At 40.1% G+C, this 27,734-nt stretch overlaps 1 protein-coding gene across 2 annotated transcripts in view; it reads right to left on the bottom strand.

Annotated features, from left to right (window-relative positions):
• The window catches only part of LOC124607490 (clathrin interactor 1), a 183,787-nt gene that overhangs the window by 51,466 nt on the left and 104,587 nt on the right, over positions 1-27,734 (bottom strand). The window contains exons 10-12 of one of the 2 annotated variants that reach the window (XM_047139862.1): positions 22,502-22,639; positions 2,901-3,004; positions 2,134-2,284 (exon numbers count right to left, since the gene is read on the bottom strand). In XM_047139862.1, coding sequence (XP_046995818.1) covers positions 2,134-2,284; positions 2,901-3,004; positions 22,502-22,639 — 393 coding nt within the window. Of the gene's footprint in view, positions 1-2,133; positions 2,285-2,900; positions 3,005-16,230; positions 19,329-22,501; positions 22,640-27,734 lie in introns of those variants that run through there. The other variant, XM_047139861.1, reaches the window with a different exon arrangement.

The raw sequence follows: 27,734 nt of genomic DNA on the forward strand, positions 1-27,734 counted from the left end.
TTTTTTTTTCCTTTCATAATTTTGTGGGAGATTGTTAATGAGAAAAAGCTTTGTAAAGGTTTGGAATTATGTGTGAAGCTTGTTGCAAGTAACTAAGTGCTCTAATTCTTGAATACCTGATAAGAAGTCTAGCTATTCTTATGTCATGGGCTACATTACTTTTTTACTCCCCCATCCCTTTTAATAAGCAGATGTTTTTTACCCCCACAACTTCTTTCCAGATAGTGAGTGATGTCTGTACCATGTTTAGTTGAAATCAGTCCAGTGGTTTAGGAGGAGATGCGGAAGTAATACATATGCAAGGTCAAGTTGGCAATGGGTACACTAGAAATTGATTGTAGTGAGGGTAATGATTTAAAAGAAATAATAAAATTTCAGCCTGCCTTGTAACATCAAAAGATGAAGTTCTGATCATTTTATTTACTAGTTAGACCTGGTAATATAATGGTAAAATATAGTTCTGATGAAAGAATACAAAAGCACTTCACAAAGTAAAGATGTGAAATGAAATAGTACTTCTTTCACTGACAAAAAAAGGAAAAAAAAAAAAAATACTTTCAATAGCTACAAGTAAGGTTTTAGCTACGTAATAAAAACTAATTTCCAGTAACATATCAGACACTATTACAGAAAGAAAGATCGAAGATACATATACAACTATTATGGTACAAACATAAAAGTTCTCAATATCAGAGGTCATCTTAGCAGACTGACCTCATCCCCCCATTTTCTGTCATTCCTTAGTTGCTTCAGAATTCATGGAGATATGTTCTGTCTAAGCAACTAAATGAAAGGCAGTTTTTTTCCATACACATTTTGCTTCTTTTACTTCTTCTATTTATGAAGCAGTATGTATTAGTTAAGAATGTGTTATGTTACATGAGAAAACTAACATAATAATATACTTTTAACTACTACATACTGCATTACGCAAACACACACAAAATTTTACATGCCACTGAAGATGCTTCATAAATAACAGAAGAAATACTCCAAAAACTGCCTTTCATTTAGTTGCAAAGGGGAAACATACCTCCGTGAATATTACATCTCTGTTATCTTCTTACATTTGAAAACAAAGGAAAGAGCATTGCCAAAACATCCTTATGTAAAGTTTGCACTTTAAAAATTTTCATAAGAGAAGAGTTAGTTGTCGCTACAGAGCCACAGAGAATTTAAAATTCTTTAAAACATGATAAGGCTAAGATAATAGCCTAAAGGTATATTAGTTTTCTGGCAACAAAGTCGAAGATTAAATTATTATGTTACCATAACTGCAAGTGATCTGATTTCAATTTGTTTAAATCACACAAGAAATATTGTGCGTGTGTAAGAAGAAAATTTTTTTAATGCAGATGTGCAGTATGGAGTGAGTAAGTATGTAACACAGGGAGGTATAAGCATTCTTATGTAAAGATAATTAAACTGTCACAGGCTATCACCAATAGACTACTTTGTGCAGACTCCTTATATTAAAAGAATAATTTTGTATTGTCGCAAAGGAAATATTAAACTAGAGAGCTACAGGGCTCAGTTTTGAGGGAGTAAAAAGTGCAGCAGCAGGAGCAGGAGGAAAATAGGAGTCAAAATTGGTGAAGCCGGCTCAGCTGTCATTATAAGTGCCCTTGTGAAATCAATGAAATCCTGATTTACACAGTACAGGATTTGTCAGTACACCACTATGTATTTTGTGTTTGCAAAAAGGTGGTGCTCCAAGTCTCAACTGTTCTACTGCAGGAACAAATCAATTAGGAGAATAGCTAGTTCATAATGTGATTTAACCTCTTTAGGTGATACTGTATTTTGTAAAATAAAGACCTCAAATTTAACAGCGAAAAGATGCCTCATGACTAAGAACCCTATCTAAATCACCTTTATGAGATGCATCTCTCTCACTTCTAAATGATGTAAAGATAATCTGTTGGCAAAACAATATCCACTTTGGCACAAACTATATTTTACAAAGAGTGTCCATTTTGCCTTGATCTATCTTCTAAATTTCGAACAACTCCATAACATTATTGCCAAATAAAACAGTCTTAACAAAATACCACATGTGAATTTTTATTTTCATGGAATATTTTAAATAATATTCACCTTCTTTTTTGTAACAGAAATAATGTTAAGCCTTACCTTGAGGAGGGCGAACCACAGGAGGAATTGGACTGCTACATGCCAGCTGATTCATGGTAGGTGTTGGCTTGGAAGAATTTCGGAAGCCCGAGATTGTTAAGTTATCTATGTCTATGTTTAATTTGCCAGAGTTGCTCCATGTACTGCCAATCTGTTCAAAGAAAATTTTTGATTCATTTTTGAAGTGAACACCCCCCCACACACACTTATTAAAAATAAACTAATGGTTCATTTGTTAGAATAAGTAACCACTTTATCTCAGCAAAATTATCTAAATATTTTTAACCAACAATTGTATGGCATATATAATTAAAGTAACTCTAACATGCCATTCAATAGTACCAGTTTTAGTGAATAGAAAATTGGCAGGACAAAGAGCCTCTTTATCTCAGTTTGTATTGCACGTGGTCCTATCTTTACCACCCATGTGACTCGTGTACAATACTTAAATATGTGTCTCTTTACAATCAAAATTATTCTTGTGCATGACAGCTGTTCCCCCTCTAAGAAAAACTGTGTTTAAAGTAATAAGTATTAACACTGATGCAATACGTATGATGAACAATACTACAAATACTGCAAGGATATGGAAGCTGTCGTAGATTGCAAACATTTACATCATCTATTTTAATAAAGAGTATTGTGCCAGGAAAAACACTGCTGTTGCAACACAGTATTCACAACAATAAATGAGTTTTACTGTAAGAAGGAGAAACAATTTCAACAATATTAATCAAAATTTCAACTCTCTTTTTCAGAATTTGTACCTGTTGTGCAGTAGATTGGTTGCTGGAAGACTGAGAGACTTGGTCCTTTCCGGCAGATGGTGATGTTGGTTGCAAGGGTTGTGGTGACAATGTCAGGGGAACACCTGTGACAACAGTAAAAGGTAATCTTAGTTAACACCTATTATAGTACTTTAAAATGTCTGTCTGTTCACATTTGGTCTTTTAAAAGTTAACACCATATTCAGATTTAAAGAATATTCTTCCCATTGAAGGGCATATTAGGTAATTACTTGTTACAAAACTAAAATTTATTACCATGTGAACTTAAAAAGTAACACTACACACAACTGATTAAGTCAGTGCATAATAAACCACAATATCCACTGAAAATATGGAATACTTCCTTACTAGAAATTGAATAGAACTAATCACATTACCGTTTATCTGCATCACTTTTTACAATAATTTAAATATTCACACATTTTAAACCACTAAAGGAGTTTAGTATCTTATCAACGACAAAAGTATTTTATGTGGATAACTTTTCCATTTTGAAGACGGAGGAAGGAGTGGTCATAGTCTTAACCACTGTGCCATCTTTCCATGTGGATAATTACCTCATTTTTTAAATAAACTCAGCCATTAGTTTCTCCTCAAATGTGCCTGTCTGCTGCCCAAGGCCCTATTGATACCATGATCAGTGACCTAGTATCATACAGGTTTTTATACAGGATGTCTCAAAAAAAAAACTCCCAGAGGGGTCCGTGGGTGTCAGTTCTCGAAAAAATGATGCAGTCTATTGTTAATAGCTGTCTTGTGGAAAAAGATTGGTCCACTAATTAGTCTTGCACTAACTACATACCACACTCCTATGTTCACATCATGCTAGCGTCAGTTGTTCTGATAATTTACGTACTCTGACAAATGCAGCCATGGTCCATCGTGCACAGACTGAACAGCCAGGTGCCGTAAAAACATTGAGCAACAGTATCTGAGTTCCTCAGCTGACACACTACCATACTATTGTATGGTTTCATTTTCAGTTTGTGCACAGCTCTGTGAGCAGATGCTCTCGATACACCAGTCTAAAGTGCCAAATGGCGCAGAGATTTTCTCAGACTTCTTTCGAAGGCCTCCCCTATCTTCTAATTTATTTTCAGTTAGGACACTAGGTTCTCTAGGCCGTTGTTTGTGTGACACAGATCCATTCTCTTGAAATTTCTTCACTCATCTATGCATCGTCAAATCACTGGGAATGTGCACACCAGGAAATTTTTGTATAAATTCAACCTAACATTCCACATACGATTCTATTTTTACATAGTTCAGCACAAGAAACACTCGTTGATCCTTCATGTACACCATACCAAATGGAAACTCAACAGAAAGTGCTCTTAAACACTCAGTCACACAGTGGTGGCATTCTTTATTGATTCTGGATTTTGCAGTGGCCAAGATGTTTATGAGCAGTGCAAATCTTGCACTGATAGAACTTTTCTATATCTATGGCAAGAATATTCATCTGTACCTGATCAGTATTCACTTAATTGGGAATAGGATATGCTACTGTGCAGCGAGTAAGCACAAATAAAATGTTGGACCAAACAGATACATCTGAGTCTAATATTAATGCTATTGTGACATTCAAGACACAACTTTCTGAAGAATTTGAAGTCAAACATGCACTGCTGCAAGGCAAATGCACCTCCAGACCTGTTAAAAATTTGCATACCTTAGGCCATTATGAATCATGTTACTCAATCAATGGAATTCAAAGTTGGACATTCATGCCTTTTGTCTTATTCCTTCAGGTCAACATGTAACAATTGCAACTGCTACCAATGACATAACCTGTATAATGCAGATACTGGCTAAAATGTATAGAAACTGTAATACAGACATGCTTTGAGAAGACAGTAAATAAGAATGATGTTTTGGGAAAACAGTAGATAAAAATGGGAGCTGAAAGATAAACTGTGACTGTGGACAAGAATAATGTAAGCAGAAAATAAGGTGACAAAATTTACAATGAAGAAGAACATTACACTAATTAATTAGAGTAAATAAAATATATAACATAAAATGAATATCTCACCTGTATATAAATGTAATATTTTTTGAACTCTGATTTCCCTCTCAAAGATGAACTCCATAAACATTTATCTCAGGGGAAGCTATAAAGGAACTCAGGTTCCATCTTAAAGGACAGTTGACCAAGCACAAGGTATGTATGTACCTAGTAAAACAGTTTGTGATGGGACAGACGACGGATCGAATAGATTCTCCATAAAATATTGCCAAAGAAATGACAATTACTGCATAAGAAGTGTAAAGTGAACCTTAAGGGCCATAAACAGAGCTGTACTGAATACAATTAATTCAGCTGTCAGATTATAATCCGAAGACCTTTCAAAACTCAAAAGAAATTCTTATCATGTGTAAAGGCTGCTAGTCATACCAAAGTTAGTGCTTAGATGCTCGTGGATGACAGAAAAACTACATACAGATGGCTGGCACACAGACCTTCATTGTTAATCCACTAGGTGGATTCGATCTCCTATTTCCAGAAGCACCATGTACAAGTAAATATGTGCTGCTACCCGAGTGGGTTTTCAAATTCTGTCGACAGTGATACATAATACTGAAAACGAAACTTTTTTGTTGCCACCGGAAGCCATTACATATGCAACCTCCAGCTGGGAGACCATTTTAGCCATTTAATACATCTATATCTACAAACATGTTCCACAAGCCACTGTATTGTGCACGGTGGAGGGTACCTTGTATCAATCCTAGTAATTTCCTTTCCTGTTCCAGTGACAAATGAAGTCAGGGAAAAATAATTCAATATGCCTCCCTGCGAGCCCTGATTATCTTATCTTCATGGTCCTTACACCCAATGGACGTTGGTGGCAATAGAATTGCTCTGCAGTCAGTTTCAAAGGTTGGGTCTCTAAGTTTTCTACCCCCTGTTCTGCACTCATAGGTAGCACACCATGCCTAGTACATGTCCACCGTGGCACTTGGGGGCCACAGCACCAAGTTACAATACCTGAAGATGGGCTTACAAGAGCCCAAAACTGGCCATTGATAATAAAAGTACTTTACAACTGAAGCGGTATTTTCAGCTTCTGATACAATGCTAAGTTGCGGATGTTCCTCCAACAGGATTACTTGCATGTTGATTGAACTACTGGTAACGTATCTAGCACCCCACCTCTGAACTGCTTTGATGTCTTCCCGTTAACCTGACCTGGTGAGCATCCCAAACACTTTAACAGCATTCAAGAATGCCTCATACTAGCATTCTATCTGCATCTACATCTACATCCATACTCCGCAAGCCACCTGACGGTGTGTGGCGGAGGGTACTTTGAGTACCTCTATCGGTTCTCCCTTCTATTCCAGTCTCGTATTGTTCGTGGAAAGAAAGATTGTCGGTATGCCTCTGTGTGGGCTCTAATCTCTCTGATTTTATCCTCATGGTCCCTTTGCGAGATATACGTCGGAGGGAGCAATACACTGCTTGACTCCTCGGTGAAGGTACCCTTGTCACAGGGATCATATCCCTGTGGAAGATCCAGGTGCAAGACCTGCCCAATCTGCCCAACCAGCATTTCCCAGTCTCCTCCATGATGAGACATACTTTCTTAAAATTCTTCCAAAAAATCTAAGTCAACCATTCACCTTGCCTTCTACTGCCCTTATGTGCCCATTCCATTTCGTTTGTTGCATTACACCTAGATATTTAATCTACACGACTATGTAAAGGAGCACTCTACCAATGCTATATTCGAACATTACAGGATTGTTTTTCCTACTCATCAGCATTAACTTACCTTTTCGTACATTTAGAGCAAGCTCCAATACAAAAAGCTGTGCAATGACTGCAGAGGAGCTGGTGTATGACATGGCTGCTTTCACAGATGGCCTGGGATCTGATGGAGCACGATAAGCCTGTGACAGGATGGGAAGTGCTGGTTGGGTAGACTGGGCAGGTCTTGCACATGGATCTTCCACAGGGATATGATCCCTGTGACAAGGGCATGGGATTGAGTGTGGCACAGGGATGTACTAGGATATTGTGACAGTTGGGCAGGCAACAGAACACCACTTTAGGAGGGACGGAAAGGGTCTTTGGTAGGATGTCCCTCATTTCGGGGCATGATGATAAGTAATCAAAGCCCTGACGAAGGATATGGTCCAGTTGCTACAGTCCAAGGCAGTGTTGAGTGATGAGTGATGAAGGGAGCACTCATTTGTAGCTGGCTCTTGTGGGCATGGGAGGATTGAGGGTACTTGGGGAAATGGAACGGGAAGGCTATTTGTGGAGTTTGTCTGGGGGAGAGTAATGTCTGTGGCGGCCTTTGTGAGACCTGCAGCATGCAGGGCATGGGAGTTCTTGTCAATGCAGATGCACTGTCCCCAGGTGGCCAGGCTATACAGCAATTACTTTTTGGTGAGGAAGGGGTGGCAGCTGTTGATTTGCGGGTACTGTTTGTGGTTGGTGATTTGACACTGCGTCTGGTAGCCTTGTCATGTTGCCACCTAGTCCCTGCACTCTCCGCCAGGCAGTGCTCCTTTCTCCCCCCACTTCCCCTCATATCTTACTATCCCTCCTCGTTTTCTGTCACTTCCAATTGCTGTTATAGTTCAACATGGCAGTTGCACTCCCAGAGGAGCTGCTGGAGACAGAAGTCGTGTGGGTGACACGTGCTTGCTTGTCTGAAAGCATGTGGTTTTTGTTTTCTGAAGAAGGCTGTGGCTGATAGCTAAATATGTAACCCTTTTCATTGTGTCTGTCTGCAACTCAATGTTCATCTTTATGATGAGTAACAACCTCTCCTTTTCATAACACTATAGAATGAAATGTGATGCGTATTCCAACCACTTGCCAAAATTTTATCACGTCTGAGCAGCACAAGATATGAGCTGAGCCTCTGCAAGTTGAGTATGCATTGGAACCCTCGCAAAAATGATGGATGTACTTCAGCTAGAAGGTCAGAAAACTAAAGAACTCTGCCCTGAACATCAGTAACATAAATGTTTGAGACAAGCTGGTTAGACAATGTTTGTAGAACCCAGCTTGGCAAAATCTGGCAGACAATGTAATCAAGTTAGGGGATACCATCTACCCGATTATAGAACGGCAGAGATCACAATTAAAATTCAGTATTCAACAACATTAACAGGGGAAATTTGGAGATTCTGAACAGAGTGTCAGCAAGCCCACTGCAGCGCTGTGATGTGAGCCTAGAAGAGTGTGTCTCGTCCCCGACTGCAACTGTAGAAGGAATGCAAAATGCCTCCACATATGCGTTCCCGCCCACTGTTATCAACTGACTTGATTTTCACATAACAACTCTGTCAATTGTGTAAATGTGACCTGGTCGAATATCACTGCAGGTCCATACACACACACTTGATCAGCAGGTATTTACATTATTAGAATTGCAGTACTCTGTGACAGTTACCTTGGCCACCAGAACTTACTTGACTCCGTAGGTCCCTTTTTTTTTTTTTTTTAGAAATGGTTTCAGGATTCGGCTGTTTGATAGGGGATGTCAAATTAAACACCTTTCAGCCATGAATTTTCAATCTTATTTTATTTGGTAACCAGTTTCAGTGTTTTACTACATCATCTTCAAGCCCCTGACCAACGTGCAAAAAGAATCTACCTCAAAACAGAGCCAGCAATTGATATAGTAGATATCTGCTTGCTACAGTGAACACTTCACTGTAGCAAGCGGATATCTACTAATACCAGTATTGCTGGCCCCTGTTTTTTATCACAACCGAGGTAGATTCTACCTGCATGTCAGTCAGAGGCCTGAAGATTGCATAGTACACCGCTGAAACTGGTTGCCAAATAAAATAAGGTTGAAAATTCATGGCTGAAAGGTGTTTAATTTGGCATCCCAAAACATACTTGCATTGTTCATATTTCACGTTGTTACCAGCCTTGGTAGGGCATATAATGGGGGCATGAACAATGTCTGATGTTGAATGATCACTGGACATAGAGGTGCCACATACTCATGTGGGACAGCATTATTAGCACCTGATGCAGTTTGAAAGTGGCCTCATTGTTGATCTCCATTTGGTCAGCTGGTTGAATTGTGCAATATTCGTATGTGTGAAGCATTCAGATGTGATAGTGGCTCAATTTTGGACTGCTTGAGAACATTAGGCTAGGCACATTCAGTATCATGTTTCTGGTCAAACACCTCAAGTAAGCACTGCAGTATTGTGCACAAAGCAAATTGTCAGTCCTTAATATCTTTGCCTGCCAGCAGATATGTTATGAACCCCTGCAACATTCTGTGTTATCCCACATCATTGCTTGAGACTTGCAGCAGTCACACCAGGGAATTACTGCCCCATGCATAGGCTGCTGTTAACACCACAACATGAATGGATGCATCTGGAGAAGTGCTATGACCAGGAAGCATCATATTGTGCTTTCCTAAAACTGAAAATTACATTAGGATATTTTGTGGGAGGGGAAAAAAGTGGAAAAAAAGAAAGAAGGACGGCATCATTTACAAGACATTGTGGACAACAATGAGCTCATTAAGCAAGTCAACTAAAATAAACGTTCTCGGACAGCTGGGCGTATAGAAAAGTAAAGACTAAACAAAACCACATTAAACAAGAATGAGTGTGTACTGATGAAAAATTTGTACTTACCAATAACATTTCCAAGTCTTTTTCCTTACTGTCATGTGAGATACCATGTTGTGGTGCTGAGAAAAACTTTTTGACCTTTCTACATATCTGAACTTTCCATTTTCTTTACTGTTTCTCTCATTTTTTTATTTATATGGATTTATTTACAGTGTACTATCTTTACATATCACAGAGAGAGACTGCATAAAAACTCTGAACCACAAATAATGATGTATGTATCAAAAATTCAAGATCTTGCTTTAACTTTATTGTATTCTCTTTGTTTACATTTGAATGATTCCTGCCACCACTGAAGACAATTTTGTCAAAATACTGCACCTACATTCTCCTGTTAGTATTTTACCCAGCAAAGTTCTTCTACAGGATTTATAAAGAAAAGAATTATATAAAGCACATTCTCATACGCAAGCTGACATTTATAGAAAACCTCAACAACTGAAAACTTTCATTTTTTCTGTACACAGAGTAGGTAGTTTTGACTCCCACCTGCAGCTCCTTCAAACAACGGAAATTGAGAGCCAAAGACCCTACTCATACCACCCTATTTACTTGATTATAAGACTAATTTTTTTTCCAAATTAGTCAATCGAAATCTACGGTGTCATCTTATATTCGGATATAAAACTATTGCTGCTGAAGTTTGACATTTTTACATTGTTTAATAGATTGACATACAGGTCATCTTAACTTACACATCTAACTTGAGCTATGAGATCACATGCAGATTTATTCTGAAGAATTTGGAAGGGTAGAAAGGCTAAACAAAACTCATGTTCAAACAGGTTCGAGATTTCCTGATACGTCAAAGTGCTCAATGCAGCACTGACTTTGCTTGTTCAATCACACGACATTTGACTTGCACAGCACTAACGCAAGGGATGCACAATAAACTATGGGCTACCCATCACGACAATCTAATGCTCTGCTTAAAATCTGAGAATTTTGTGAAACTCAAGACGACATAGAATTTAACATTACCATCTTACAAACACTTGTGTTATTTGAACGGTTTTGCAATAAAAGTTCTCATACATGTATGTATTTTGTGTACAAACATTTATGGCACACTATAAATAAAGTTAACATCAAATGGCGAATAAGGTGTCCTTCAAAAAATGTTACCTGATTCAGAACACAAGTCCATATTTTATTTGATTATGAGATATTGTAATGATTTACCATGTGGGTTGCAAATAAGAAATTGGGTTGCTGTTCATGTATTAAAATACCAGTTAAAATGTTACCACCTTTTAATCAGCTTTTGAACAAAATGGTGACACTTAAGAACTTCGAGAATATACACTGCCTGACAAAAAACATTTAATCCACAATTAAATGTTTAAAAAATGAAATAAATCATGTAATTGTTATCACTATAATAAATTACAGCACCAAGACTCGTCGTGGAGTCAGTACTAACAGAAGTCACTACATCGCGGGACAAGGGAAAATTTGAGAATTTCACTGAATCATGATTGGAATCTTTTATTTATGTATTAGTTGGTGTTGTTACTTATGACCTGCAATCTAGTTGCTCAAGCACAGCATTGTTGAAGGGCTGGAGAGGGAACAGTGATACTGGTATGACTCAGAACTAGGACGTGTGGGAAGAGAAGTAGTGAGGGCACAGCAAATTATGTCATGCTGCCAACCATGGAGAAACTGCAGCTTGCTTGAATCCATCTGAATTGACTTTAAAATTGAATGAATACACAACAGCGGCATACATTTCCACAGGAGACTGCAAAAGTCTAGAGAGAGGCCAGTGGCGTACTTATGTGTTTCCTGCAACAATGTTATTCAGGTTCACCTTGAGATATGACAGGAACAAAACACTGTGAGCCAGCTGCTGGTTCTGTGCAGCCAGTGAGAGAGTGGCAGGCAGATGCTATGTTTGGAGCAAGGAATGTTGTAACATTCTCGCATCAGTATAGAAGCAAATTCCAATATGTATTCAGCAAAAAATAGTTGCGTTCTAAGGTTCCACTGTAACCAGGTACTGCAACAATCCGCAAGAAACAATGAAATACTTGTGACAACAAAGATATAAATTTCATAACTGTGCTGTTAGGATGGTGATTACAAATAGCAATAGCACAGATGCCAGTATTAGTAAGCGTAAAATGTAGTGAAGATAAAAATTTATGTATACCATTTCTTTTTACTTAATTTATTCTTGTATTGCAAAATGTAGACAACCAATAAGTGGATTACGTTTAAAACAGGTGTACCTGGTTATGCTAACTTTTTTTCACAGATACTCAACGACAATAAAACAGTCTGCAATTCTGGTATGTCAGAATATGTTGAAAATAATTTTTTCTCAAAAGAGCCTCATTAACAAAAAGAGAAGAAAAAGGAGGAGAAGAAGAGAGAAAGAAGAAAGAAAGAAAGTGGGTGTTTCATCTTTTTCACTGTCGTCTCGAGCAAATACAGTATACTGAATTTGCGAATTCCTAGAAGCACAAAATATTCCTGTCTTAGTCTTCATGTTTATTAAAATGAAAAACTTTCATTTTATTATATCTTGATCCTTACACATAGGAAGCCAAAGAAAGAAAAGAAGGCCAATTCATAGCATTAACTCTTTCCAGGGTGACAATATTGTACCTACCACTGTTTTAATTGTGTCTACATTGGACAAGTGTAAAAAATTTGATTGGTAAAGAAGTGCAAATAATTTATTTCAATACAAATATATGTTAGATTTATATTTTATTATTTCACACTGCAATGCATTTTGAACTTCCTTTGGTCATCTTCTGGACTCATGGAATACGTAAGTTATTTCAAAAATACAAGTTACTCTGAAATCAAACTAAAAACAAATACTGGGCAACAATGACCTAAAGCACGTAGCAATGTTCTGTTGGTAAGGTGGCAGTAGTGGTAGAAGAGGGAGCAGAGGAAGTACAGCCAAGAATGTGATAGCCATAGAAAGTTTGTTGTTGGACCACCAAAGAACCTATGTTCTGCAAATTGTATAGAACGAGAGATGGCACACTGAGCTGTCCACAATAATAAAATTCCAGTGGACTTTATTGTCATTTCTGCCCCTCCTCCTGTTTCCATTGCCAGCAACTATGTAGGTAACATTCTACATACTTTAGATTACGAAGTTTTATTGTTTGATTGAGGAAATTGCATTTCTAGTAAGTAATTGAGTGCACATAATGCTCTTTGTGCATTATGTTTTGCTGTTGCGGTCTTCAGTCCAAAGACTGGCTTTATGCAGCTCACCACACTACTCTGTCCTGTGCAAGACTATTCATCTCTGAGTAACTACTGCAGCGTACATCCTTCTGAATCTGCTTACTGTGTTCATCTCTTGGCCTCCCTCTACGACTTCCACCCCCCCCCCCCCCCCCCCCCCCACACTTCCCTCCGGTACTAAACTGGTGATCCCTTGATGGCACAGAACGTGTCCTACCAATTGATCCCTTCTTCTAGTAAAGTCTTGCCACAAATTCCTCTTCTCCCCAATTCTATTCAGTACCTCCTCCTTAGTTATGTGATCTGCCCATCTAATCCTCAGCATTCTTCTGTAGCACCACATTTCGAAAGCTTCTATTCTCTTCTTGTCTAAACTGTTTATTGTCCATGTTTCATATTCATACATTGTTACACTCCATACAAATACTTTCAGAAAAAGACTTCCTGATACTTAAATCTATACTCAGTGTTAACAAATTTCTCTTCTTCAGGAACACTTTCCTTGCTATCACCCGTCTACATTTTATATCCTCTCTATTTTGGCCCTCCGTAAGTTAATTTGCTACCCAAATAGCAAAACACATCTACTACTTTTAAGATTCTGATTTCCTAATCTAATTCCCCTCAGCATCGCCTGATTTAATTTGACTAAATTTCATTATCCTCGTTTTGCTTTTGTTGATGTTCATTTCATAGCTTTCTTTCAAGACACTGTTCATTCTGTTCAACTGTTCTTCCAAGTCCTTTGCTGTCTCCGACAGAATTACAATGTCAATGGCAAACATCGAGGTTTTTATTTCTTCTCCCTGGTTTTAATTCCTACCCCAAATTTTTCTTTGGTTTGCTTTACTGTTTGTTCAATGTGCAGAATGAATAACACCGGGGATAGGCTAAAACCCTGTCTCACTCCCATCTCAACCATTGCTCCCCTTCGTGCCCCTCCACTCTTATAACTGCCGTCTGGTTTCTGTACAAATTATAAATAGCCTATCATTCCCTGTATTTTACCAGTGCCCTCTTCAGAATCTGAAAGAGTATTGCACTCAACAATGTCAAAAGCTTTCTCTAAGTCTACAGTCCGCCCCCGGTAGCTGAGTGGTCAGCGCGACAGAGTGTCAATCCTAAGGGCCCATGTTCGATTACCGGCTGGGTCGGAGATTTTCTCTGCTCAGGGACTGGGTGTTGTGTTGTCCTAATCATCATCATTTCATCCCCATCGACGCGCAAGTTGCCGAAGTGGCGTCAAATCGAAAGACTTGCCCCAGGTGAGCGGTCTATCCGACGGGAGGCCCTCGTCACACGACATTTCATTTCATTCCTAAGTCTACAAATGCTATGAACATATGTTTGCCTTTCCTTAAACTGGCTTCTAACGTAAGTCTTATGTCTGTATTGCATTGAGTGTTCCTACATTTCTACGGAAGCCAAACTGACCTTCCCCGAGGTCTGCTTTTACCAGTTTCTCCATTCGTCTGTAAGGAATCTGCGTTTGTATTTTGCAACCGCGACTTATTAAACAGATAGTTCGGTAATTTTCACACCTATCAGCACCTGCTTACTTTGGAAATTGAATTATTATTCTTCTTGAAGTCTGAGGGTATTTCGCCTGTCCGTACATTTTGCCCACCAGATGGAAGAGTTTGGTCATGGCTGGCTCTCCCAAGGCTGTCAGTAGTTCTAACGGAATGTCATGTACTCCCGGAGCCTTGTTTCCACTTAGGTCTTTCAGTGCTCTGTCCAATTCTTCACGCATTATCATATCTCCTGTCTCATCTTCCTTTACGTCCTTTTCCATTTCCATAATATTGCCCTCAAGTACATCTCCCTTGTATAGACACTCTATATAGTCCTTCAATCTTTCAGCTTTCCCTTCTTTGCTTAGGACTGGTTTACCATCTGAGCTCTTGATACTCATGCAAGTGGTTCTCTTTTCTCCAAAGGTCTCTTTAATCTTTCTATAAACGGCCTCTATCTTACCCCTTGTGATATATGCTTCTACAGCCCTTTAAATTTGCCTTTAGCCATTTTGCACCTCTTATTGATTTCCTTTTTGAGACGTTTGTATTCCTTTTCACATGCTTCTTTTACTGCATTTTTATATTTTCTCTTTTCATCAATTAAATTTAGTATCTCTTCTGTTACCCAAGGATTTCTACTAGCCCTTGTCTTTTTACCTACTTGATCTTTTGTTGCTTTCACTATTTCATCTATCACAGCTACTCATTCTTCTTCTACTGTATTTCTTTACCCTGTTCTTGTCAATCATTCCCTAATGCTCTCTCAAACTCTCTACAACCTCTGGTTCTTTCAGTTTATCCAGGTCCCATCTCCCTAATTCATACCTTCTGCAATATAACAACAAATAATATTAACAAACTAGTCATTTAGTTAAATTCTGTAGGAAAAACCAAATATGTGAAATTAAAACAAAGTACATTTACATTCACAAAAACTGAGAATTTATTTAGTAAGAAGTACTTAACACGCAATTAATCTTTCAAAATCAAAAAATGTCACAAGAAAGAAGATGAAGACTGAGAAAAAGGTCAGCACTACAGTATTGGATGTAAAATGACACTGGGAGCTGAGCAGGTGGAAGAGGGTGAAAGGAAAAACGAAAATGTGCAAGGAGCAGAATCTAAGGGTAATTCAGATTGTTGCACTTCGGTGGAAAGAGTGAGGAATCTAATCAAATTTTACTATAAATACAGACAAAATAGGATAAAGTGTAGAATAGGAAAGAGTTTTCATATAGTCAAAAAACTGACAATCTATACCATTTAACTATATTATCACTCATTTCTGTTAGTTGACCTATCTTTCATAATCACTGCTGTTTTTCATTTTTGGTCATACTTTTTACAGCTTTAATTCACAGTGCTAACTTCTTCCATTTAACAATGTATTCTAGATACCTTCCATTATTCTTCATTTGTTATTTACAGAGACAGACTTACACCATTTTCAATCTTTTTTATGCACTTATGTGCTAGTTGCGTCACTAGTCACAGAAGAAGGAATTATTATTTTCAAAAACCTCAATATAATCATTTTTCAGAAGAAATTTCCACCATTTGACTATCCCTGTTCACTGATTTTAGACAATCAAGGTTTTGTCGATGACATGTCCCAAACAGGTCACACATATTTCAAGACTGCTCTTGAAAATGGCTACAAAACTGAAATCGTGACTGTGTAAAATAAATGAACAGGTAACACCCAAAAGGCAGAACTTTCTTTTAGTAAGTTCTATATGATTTGTGGTCTCCCATGAACGAAAGAGCAGTATTTCATGTAACTTCTTGCAAGTATTCATATCAATTGGGCAATGGTACATACATTCAATAAAGCAGTGATGTACCTCCTGTTTAATATAGATAACTTCCATTTTAGCATCATTTTCTAATTTTAAATTATAGGAACAAAAAATAAACTTAAGTGTTTCTTCGCAAATAAGGAGACTTACTTACAGAAAATATATTTTTATTTGACAATAATGTTGTACTTACAGCATTTTAAACAAATAAGACATCTCGTACAAAATTAAAATTGTTTTGATTCAAATGGCTTAATGCCTGCATAAAGAGGTATACACACAAAAGAAAAAATAAATGTATATACACAAGTTTAATAGAATGCATAAACGGCATATTTTCTCTAACATTTCAGTGCTCTGAGAAACTTCTGTGCTGCTAAACTCACTGCAGTGTTCTATTTCATCAGAAATGTATCAGTACTACAGTGCATCGATCTCCACGCAGTCAGGCCACTTTTGGTTTCAAATTTTGACAACAATAAGTAAGGAAACATCTGCTGCAAGCTTTCTACATCTAGAGTCTGGATCATTTTTTCCCATGTCATTCAACCAAAGACAAGCTGTAGTTAAGGCAGTCTCAAGTTCATCTATACCTTCAATGCTGCCAACACAGACTACTGAAGCACCAACACATCTCACAACAGCAACACGCACACGTGACTGAGGATGTTTGTGAAGACTGGACGCCAGTGCTAGAAGCTCCACACTTATACGAGGAGCAATTGGACAATTTGTAGTGCACAATGTAATTGATGCCAGACAATGCAATATATGTTCTAACATAATGCTGTCACTATTTGAGGATGACAGAATATTTGCTGCTTGGATGTTATGAACTAGTGGAAAAAAGAATGACCCTGCTACAGCTGAAAATTCATTTTTCTGCTCAATAGGGTTACGTCTTCCTGATGCAAATATTCTAGTTTTTCCAGTTTGTTCTAATGCTTGTTTCACTAAGAGATTCACATTATCATTACCTAGCCTTCTTTTTAACTCTGAAAGAGTTGTTGCTGATCCTGTCAACACTTTGAGAATAAAAGTAAGCCTATCAAATGAATACCGACCCTGTTGCATGCCAAACTGATGACCGAGATACTCTGCCAAAGGAGCTGGGTGAGCCACTACAGCAGCTACAGAGGCTGTGTATCTCAACTGATCAAAATCAGTCATAGAATACTTGTCCTCCATATTGATTAAAATTTCAAGAAGATCTACTCCCAATGAAATGTCATCTCCAGGCAACTGCTTTTTTATGAGACTGTCTGCAACTTTCAGAGCTTCTGTATAACTCTCAATATCATCACCTTCTCTCAAAATATCTAACAGATCTCTCAAGTACTTGGGACGCTTTTTCTCTGACTGCTTAAAATCATCAGACATTTCATATGGAATCAGATCATCATCACTATCCAATACACTTTCTTCGCTGTCACAAGCTGCATTATCAATTATTTCTTTTTTAAAACTGCTGTCCTGCTGAGGAAAGCCCTGCTTTTCCTTTGACACTATTTCTTCAGCAAAAAGTTCAGCTTTTCCTGTCACTTTTTCCATTTCACATTCTACTGCAAGCTGACTTAACATACGATCACCCACACATTTACCAGGAAATGATTTGCATGTACATTCAGTGTTCACATTTGGTGTGTCTGTTTCACACTTATTTTTCATTGCAATAACTTTATTTTCTTCTTCCCAAAATTCTACACTCATCACAACATGCTGTAATTCATTAAGAATGTCGCCAGCAGACTTCCCCAAGCCAGAGTAATCAAACTGTAATTCATGCTTTCTATCATCATTTCGTCCTTTTGCAAGGGTTTTAACAACAGTTTCAGCAATGAACATGCCAAGCACTCTAATAACTTCATCCGAAGACTCTAAACGAACAGGAATACAGTGAATCATTTTCATTTCTATACCTGTTGCCTGCAGATCAATGGAGTCTAGATTCAGTATACACGCTAATAATACCTTGGTCATTGCTACTTGAGATTCAAGTGGCATCTGTAGTACATAAGCATGATCACCCCATGCATTTAGAACATCAATGGTTACAGTTTTAAGTAGAGATACATCTGACAGTTTTAAATATCCTGCAAGATTGATAGCCATTCTTTCACAATTTACATTAAAATATCCAGTTACCATTGGTGCTTTACATGCCAAAACGTATCTCCAATCGGCAGAAATGCAAACGACATGAGTCAGAATTCTGTGTACTGTTGCTGGTGACTGGCACTGTGTAAGTAACATTACTCCCCACAACTCACATGCCTGTCTACTTAAATGACTCATTAGTTGTCCTGAAACCAAAGAGAAAGTAGTATCCTCACACCAGCTTTCTAAAATTGTAAGTAAAGAAAGCAGTGCAGGTGACTTTCTTTGATTATTGAAATGTACAAAAATTTTGGACAGTAAATCTGATAATCCTTCTATCCTGAAGGAAAGGCATCTATTTGCAACAGCATCCACTAGAAAATGCAGTGTATGAGCTACATGTACTACCAAAATCATGCAATAATTATCTGGATAAAAGCATTCCAATGTGTTGTCCTGTAGCTTATTAGCAACTCTACTTGTTAATGATACCAACAGCTGAAGTGTTTCATCCCACATAAATATGTCTTCTTTATCCAAAAGAGGATCTCTTCCATTTCTTATACCTACAGAAGTTGTATCCACTTTACAATAATCCAGTATTGCACTTCTCAGAGATGTACATTTAAGCAATTTCTCCAACAAAAAAACTATGTATTCACATTTCCTACTGGGTCCCTTCACATCCTGTAATTTACTGACAAGTACTGAAAGTGCACTATGGAACATTGACAGCGGTGCACCATCAATGCAAAATATTTTTGAACATGTATCACTAATGTTCTTGGCAGCACAACAATCTGATAGTACTAAATCTAAAAGTTTCTGCAACAGTGATTTATACCACACATTTCTGAATATGTAAAAGGACTGAGTTTCTGTATCAATGTCACAAAATTTCTGAGGCGTGTACTGTCCAGGGAAATGTTTCAGCAGTTCTTCAAGGTTATTTTTCAATGTCATCGATTCTTTTTCATTTCTGATTGGCAATGAATTCAGTCCAAGTAGTACACGTTCAACCACTTCCATGAATGACAATGTTCCTGTCCTGTGTCGTTGCTTCATAGATGCCACTGCTTGATTTTTGACGTAATCTATCTGTTCCACTTCTTGTTCTGCAGATACTTGATGCTCAACACATGCAGGCATAGCTGGAATGTCAAAGTTCATTTGCTGTTCTACACAATACAATATACTTATTACTTCTTTATCACTACTTCAAGCAAAAATGATGCAGATGTTTCTCAGAAACAATGACACATTATGAAAATTTTTCACTTTACAAAACAATAATAACAAAACACTTGAAAAAAGAGAGAGAGAGAGGAGGAGGAGGAGGAGAAGGAGGAGGAGGAGGAGGAGGAGGAGAAGAAGAAGAAGAAGAAGAGGAAGTCCCTTATTGAATCACAACAACTCACTGTGTTATGTGCTAAAGAACACAGACTAAGATATTTGTGTGTGTGTGTGTGTGTGTGTGTGTGTGTGTGTGTGTGTGTGTGTGTGCGCGCGCGCTTTTGATCTTTGCTGTGGATTACAACAAAGTTCCTAAGATATGAAACATAAAATGTACTTCCATCTCCATCAAATATGAAGAAACTAATATCTGTTTCACCTCTTATCTTCACCACACTTGGTTACCCCTCTTCCTAATGTATCACTCACCACCCCTGCTTCTCCCCTCAAGGAAGCAACTAAGTTGTGAAAGCTGCAACAGTTTCTTGTTACGTCCTGTGGATCTATTAACAGTACCAAGGATTTCACATCAAAGCTAAGTACTGTCCAGCAATTCTGTCTCTCACTTTTATACAATGGAAAATCCAGGCTGGAAGGCAACAATATTGTGAATAGGAAAGCTGCTACTCACCATACGACAGAGATGTTGAGTCGCAGATAGGCACAACAAAGAGACTGTCACAAATATAGCTTTCGGCCACTAAGGCCTCTGTCAGAATTAGATGGCACACATAAACACACACACTCATGCAAACACAACTCCCATGCGCATGACTGCAGTCTCAGGTGACTCAGTTGCCTGAGAATGCAGTCACGTGTGAGTTAGTTGTGTTTGCACGAGTGTGTATGTGTGTGTTTACCATCTAATTCTGACGAAGGCCTTACTGGCCAAAAGCTATATTTGTGACAGTCTTTTTGTTGTGCCTATCTGTGACTCAGCATCTCCACCATATGGTAAGTAGCACCTTTCCTTTTTACAATATTCTTAATTTTTATAGTTCTATCAAGTGAATTTTCCTTTGATACAATAAACCAGTAACACTGATGTACTTTACAATCCAATTTTTACAGCTATTAAATATCAATAAACGCTCTTTATGCCTATTTCTCTTTGATTCAATATAAAATATCAGATACATTCCAGACCCTGCATTACAAAAATGGTTCAAATGGCTCTGAGCACTATGGGACTCAACTGCTGTGGTCATAAGTCCCCTAGAACTTAGAACTACTTAAACCTAACTAACCTAAGGACATCACACACATCCATGCCCGAGGCAGGATTCGAACCTGCGACCGTAGCGGTCGTGCGGTTCCAGACCGTAGCGCCTTTAACCGCTCGGCCACTCCGGCCGGCCCTGCATTACAACAGCTGCTCGTAAGTATCTAATCGTAGAAAAATTACTAAGTAGTTCCAGATGAAGTAAGTGTTAAAGAAAAATTCTATGTAATCCTGCTCAATTTATGCATTATTATATGATTCAAGTTCAAGTAATTTAAAGAAAAATTGTGTATTATTTAAATTTTGTATTATTTGTCTCTGAATTCATACTCTGGTAACAGCAGTAGGCATGACAACACCGCTACCCAACACTATTGTTGCAGATGCTACACAGATCAATTATGATTTGGTAACAACCAGGGAACGTAACTCCAAGAGTGGAACGAACTCACCATGTTAACTGAATCACAGGAAGCAGAGGATCCGCACACACCTAGATATGCACATGACAATATACCCAGCAAGTGGCTAGCTGAGCATATGACAACTCTCAGGCACAAGCACAAGGCTAGGTCCGCACAAGCATCACTGACCTCCTTTGCTTCCTGCCACTTGCTGGTAAATACCTCTGTCAGTAGGTCTGCCCGTATGACAATGTGTGCAACCTCCATTACAGGTTTCTGAACCACTACACTGTCTACCCATGCCAGACCATCTGCCTTCATCGGAACTTCCACTGGTGGGGATACTGAATGTACGATATTATTTGCATCAAGAAAACACTACAGAAAAAGAATTTGATAAAGTATTGCTACTGCCTGTTTATAGGATTTTCTGTTAAACATTTGTCACAGGGAAAGAACCACCAATACCTGAAGAAAACTGTATATCTTAGAGTAATCATTCTTAACATTTCCCGTAACTTTCCAAGACAGCACTACATATTCCAGAGAACTTTAAATGTGAACATTTTAGGTTAGGCTTTACCATGATTCTTATTGACATTAAATGAAACAAAGTTTACTGTTACTAGTCACTGTTTATACACTGTTTATTTATCTCCATGACACGTTTCAAAGGTTTAAACATCCATCATCAGGTGATGTACATATGTTAGTATGGTGTGTGTGTGTGTGTGTGTGTGTGTGTGTGTGTGTGTGCGCGCGCGCTCGCGCACCATTACAATTTTTTGGAGGAACATTTGGCACTGTCTACCAAGAGATACTACAGCATCCTACACATCCAACCTAAAGGCAAAAAACTAGACATCTTTGAAACACTACAAATGTAAAAACACCACACAAAGCAGCCTGAATACATCTTAAATGACAATAGCATCATCTCTGTTGTCACCAACTGCCTACATCAGTAAATTTGAGAGCGCGCGCGCACGCACGCACGCTCGCACGCGCACACACACACACACACACACACACACACACACACACACACACACACACACACACACACACACTTGTAATACTAACAATTGTACATCCGCCTGATTATGGAGGTTTAAACCTTTGAAATGCATCATGGAGATAAATAAATAGTGACTGGTAACAGAAAACTTGTAGTCTTCAAGTGAAACAAATCATACTTCCCCACTTAGTGTGTTCTGGTCTGAATGTTGTTTTTGTTCCCGTACTGAAGCAAAACATGTACTATATTTTATAACATTTATGAATAAGTAACAAATTCTCCCCCCCCTCCAAAATAAATAAATAAACTAAAAAAAAAAATAAAAATAAGAACTGGTCTCAAGCACACACAAACATACAAACAATACATAAAAACACATACAATAAATGGTCAGTACAAATACGCACAAATAATGCTGTTTAACAATATAAAATTATGAACTCTTACCAGAAACTGTTAGTCCAGTGTCCAAAGGATTGACAGAAGGTACACTATTCACTGTAGAAGCTCCTAAATTACTGCCAAAGGCAGGTGAGCTGAAGCCACCCAAATCTGTTAGGAGATCGGTATTGGATTGTTGAGCACCTGTAAATATGGTATAACATTTACCTATCAAGGCTAAACGTATGTGGCATGTGATCAAAGGAAAGCATAGGGGAGGGGGAGAGGGGGGAGAGACGGGGGGAGAGGGGGGAGAGACGGGGGGAGAGACGGGGGAAGAGGGGGGAGAGACGGGGGGAGAGAGGGAGAGGGGGGAGAGGGAGAGAGGGGGGAGAGAGGGAGAGGGGGGAGAGGGAGAGAGGGGGGAGAGAGAGGGGGGAGAGAGAGGGGGGAGAGAGAGGGGGGAGAGAGAGGGGGGGAGAGAGAGGGGGGAGAGAGAGAGAGGGGAGAGAGAGAGAGGGGGGACAGAGGGGGGAGAGAGAGAGGGGGGGAGAGAGAGAGAGGGGGGAGAGAGAGGGGGGGACAGAGGGGGGAGAGAGAGAGAGGGGGACAGAGGGGGGAGAGAGAGAGGGGGGGACAGAGGGGGGAGAGAGAGAGGGGGGGACAGAGGGGGGAGAGAGAGAGGGGGGGACAGAGGGGGGAGAGAGAGAGGGGGGACAGAGGGGGGGACAGAGGGGGGAGAGAGAGAGGGGGGGACAGAGGGGGGAGAGAGAGAGGGGGGACAGAGGGGGGAGAGAGAGAGGGGGGGACAGAGGGGGGAGAGAGAGAGGGGGGGACAGAGGGGGGGAGAGAGAGAGGGGGGGACAGAGGGGGGGAGAGAGAGGGGGGAGATAGGGAGATGGGTAGAGGGAGGGGGAGAGGGAGGGGGAGAGGGAGGGGGAGAGAGAGGCGGAGAGGCGGAGAGGGGGAGGCGGAGAGGGGGAGGGGGGAGGGAGGGGGAGAGAGAGGCGGAGAGGGGGAGAGGGGGAGAGGGGTAGAGGGGTAGAGGGGTAGAGGGGTAGAGGGGTAGAGGGGTAGAGGGGTAGAGGGGTAGAGGGGTAGAGGGGTAGAGGGGTAGAGGGGTAGAGGGGTAGAGGGGGAGAGGGGGAGAGGGGGAGAGGGGGAGAGGGGGAGAGGGGGAGAGGGGGAGAGGGGGAGAGGGGGAGAGGGGGAGAGGGGGAGAGGGGGAGAGGGGGAGAGGGGGAGAGGGGGAGAGGGGGAGAGGGGGAGAGGGGGAGAGGGGGAGAGGGGGAGAGGGGGAGAGGGGGAGAGGGGGAGAGGGGGAGAGGGGGAGAGGGGGAGAGGGGGAGAGGGGGAGAGGGGGAGAGGGGGAGAGGGGGAGAGGGGGAGAGAGTGGGAGAGAGTGGGAGAGAGTGGGAGAGTGGGAGAGAGGGGGAGAGAGTGGGAGAGTGGGAGAGAGGGGGAGAGAGGGGGAGAGTGGGAGAGAGGGGGAGAGAGAGGGAGAGGGAGAGAGGGAGAGAGGGAGAGAGGGATAGAGGGAGAGAGGGAGAGAGAGGGAGAGAGAGAGAGGGAGAGAGAGAGAGAGTGGGAGAGGGAGAGAGAGAGAGTGGGAGAGGGAGAGAGAGAGAGTGGGAGAGGGAGAGAGAGAGAGTGGGAGAGGGAGAGAGAGAGAGTGGGAGAGGGAGAGAGAGAGAGTGGGAGAGGGAGAGAGAGAGAGTGGGAGAGGGAGAGAGAGAGAGTGGGAGAGGGAGAGAGAGAGAGTGGGAGAGGGAGAGAGAGAGAGTGGGAGAGGGAGAGAGAGAGAGTGGGAGAGGGAGAGAGAGAGAGTGGGAGAGGGAGAGAGAGAGAGTGGGAGAGGGAGAGAGTGGGAGTGGGAGAGGGAGAGAGTGGGTGTGGGAGAGGGAGAGAGAGAGAGTGGGAGAGGGAGAGAGACAGAGTGGGAGAGGGAGAGAGACAGAGTGGGAGAGGGAGAGAGAGAGAGTGGGAGAGGGAGAGAGAGAGAGAGTGGGAGAGGGAGAGAGAGAGAGTGGGAGAGGGAGAGAGAGAGAGTGGGAGAGGGAGAGAGAGAGTGGGAGAGGGAGAGAGAGAGTGGGAGAGGGAGAGAGAGAGTGGGAGAGGGAGAGAGAGAGTGGGAGAGGGAGAGAGAGAGTGGGAGAGGGAGAGGGAGAGAGAGAGTGGGAGAGGGAGAGAGAGAGTGGGAGAGGGAGAGAGAGAGTGGGAGAGGGAGAGAGAGAGTGGGAGAGGGAGAGAGAGAGTGGGAGAGGGAGAGAGAGAGTGGGAGAGGGAGAGAGAGAGTGGGAGAGGGGGAGAGAGAGTGGGAGAGGGGGAGAGAGAGTGGGAGAGGGAGGGAGAGTGGGAGAGGGAGGGAGAGTGGGAGAGGGAGGGAGAGTGGGAGAGGGAGGGAGAGTGGGAGAGGGAGGGAGAGTGGGAGAGGGAGGGAGAGTGGGAGAGGGAGGGAGAGTGGGAGAGGGAGAGCTCAACTAAATGTGCACTATTTAATGTGCAGTTTTTATGCAAATAACAATAAATCTTCACCATTCTTCAGTGTCTTTTTTACATGATGCACTCTTGTTAACTGCATGTCGCAATGCCTGTCATTCTTCATTCCAGGTGAGTGCAAGCATCCACCTCTGCCTGTGATTTGTAATTAGCTTTTATAAAATCTGTGAATGTTAAAAAAATTTTCAGTTAGAGCAATATTTTTTTAACAGGCCATCATAGTCACTGTTCTAGTTGTAGTTAACCTTACTGTGTCTCTATTCCAGATTCTGCACTCATGACTGGTTCTTGAAATTTTTTTATTCCAGATTCTGCACTCATGACTGGTTCTTGAAATTTTTTAAGTATGCTTTCAGAGCATAGTTTGTGTGTGTCTTAAAAGAGTCTGCCAGTTGAGATTTTTCAGCATTTCTATTACTTTCTCATGGATCAAACATAACTGTCACTATTCATGCTTCACTTCTTTGAATAAATTCAGTATGGCCTGTTACAATTATCCGGTATGGATCTTGCACACTTGAGCAATATATTATGATGGGTGGCACAAATGTTTTATAAGTAATTTTCTTTATAGACTAACTGCCTTTTGATGCTACAAACTAAACAGTCTGCCATCTGCTTCATCTGTGACTGAGTCTATGCGATTATTCCATTATGTATCACCACAAATTGTTAAATACAGCCATTTGTACAAATTGAGCGAATACAATTGTGACGCAAAGATTGTAGTCATGGGTACTACTTTTATGTTTTTGTGAAGTGCACAATTTTACTTTTCTGTACATTTAAAGCAATTTGCCAGTCTTTGCACCACTTTGAAATCCTATCAAGCTCTGACTGAACATTAGTGCAACTTTTTTTTTTTTGTTTCTTGTTTTTTGTTTTTTTTTTTTTTTTTTGTTACAGGCACTAGTTCATTTCAGACAACTGAATCAGCAGCAAAAAGTCTGAGTTTACTATTGTCTGCCAGATCACTAATATGCAACATGAACGGCAAAGATCCCACACGTTCCTAGGACACACCAGAAGTTACATCTCCATCTGTTGGTGACTCTCCATTCAAGATAACATTCTGTGTCCTCCATAACAATAAGTGCTCAATTCAGTCACAAATTTTGCCTGATAAGATTGTACTTTTTTCTAGTAAAACCTTCGTATGCAACAAAGTCATATTTATATCAATGTATTTTTCAGAAGTCATGGAATGCTGAATCCACCTGACAGCGAAATCTCGAGGAAAATGGGATTTTTATGTTTTCAAAATCAATGCTTTTAGCACGGAAGAGGTCATTTTGCTCAAGATACCTCATTATGTTTGAGCTCAGAATATGTTCTATGATACTACATCAGATTGACATTAGTGAGACTGGGTGGGTGGTTTTGTGGATTGATCTTTGATATATTATGCTCAGAAAATAGGGAGCTCCTAAGCCACAAATTCTATATAAATTCTAAAACAGATGCTATCAGGCTCTTTTGTGTTTTGTTGAATTTTGAGAATTTCAGCTGTTTCTCAATGCACTGACACAACACTAATATTTATATCACTGATCTTTGCAGTTGTGCAGTAAGTAAATAGCGACAGTACTTCTTATCTTCCTTTGTAAAGAAAAATTAAAACAGATTTAATCATTTCTGTTGTTGTTGTGTTGCTACATTCAATTCTGATGCCTCTGTTATCTACACATCTGGACACGAGCTTTGGAGCCTCTTACAGCCTCCACATATGACTAGAATTTCTATAGATTTTTTTAAAGAGATTATTTGATAATGTTCAGCTACTGCAGCTTTCGAAGGCTTCACACACTGCTCTTCTGACAGCTAAACATTTTGCATTCACCATCTCGCTGTCCTAGCCCTACTCTTTGCTTTACACTTACTATGCAGTAGTTGATGTTCCTTTAATACAAACTGCACATCATGCAACGTCTCTCCCATCATAAACTGTTCTACTAAATACATACCTACATCCAGTGCTTGATATACTGCTCTTTCAAACTTCAGCAACAGTTCCATGTGATTGTGCCCAGAAGTAAATGTTTGAAAGGTTTCTCACTGAGGTATGACACAGTCTGTTTGTCCAATTTGCTGACCATGTAAACCTTGATTTGTTTCAGCTGCCCTTTTGTACTTTGGTAATCATTGTTGTTTCAACCGCTTCACATCACTAATACTGGTTTCAAAGTTGACATGCTTAAAGAGGTCATATATATTTCTTGCTACCACATCTAATGTACAAAGAATGTTCAGCAAGACTGGCACTGCTTTTCTAAAAGCTTTATTTCAGAAGTTTAAAATTCCAATTTTTGTCACCTTCAACATATTAGTCGACGACAATATTATCGCACATGGGAGTTAGGACACTTCGGTTGGCTTATTGTAAGTTTTTATTATGATATTTCACGAGACCAAAATGAGTCACCTGATAGTATATGCACAACTTTCCTAACAGCATTCACTCAGTGTGATGCATTTTCCTTAGTCAACGTCATTCTTGTTTACTGTAACATTACCGTCTGCTTCTGACAATGGCCAGGAGAGGCCAAGTGCAAAATAACATGACTGAGTAGTACTCCTACTCAATGTCTACATCTACATTCATACTCCGCGAGCCAGCCGACAGTGTGTGGTGGAGGGTACCTTGAGTACCTCTATCGGTTCTCCCTTCTATTCCAGTCTCGTATTGTTCGTGGAAAGAAAGATTGTCAGTATGCCTCTGTGTGGGCTCTAATCTCTCTGATTTTATCCTCAGCATCTCTTCGCGAGATATACGTAGGAGAGAGCAATATACTATTTGTCT

The sequence above is a fragment of the Schistocerca americana genome, chromosome 3, assembly GCF_021461395.2.
Source record: "Schistocerca americana isolate TAMUIC-IGC-003095 chromosome 3, iqSchAmer2.1, whole genome shotgun sequence".
In the NCBI taxonomy this organism is placed as follows: Eukaryota; Metazoa; Arthropoda; class Insecta; order Orthoptera; family Acrididae; genus Schistocerca; species Schistocerca americana.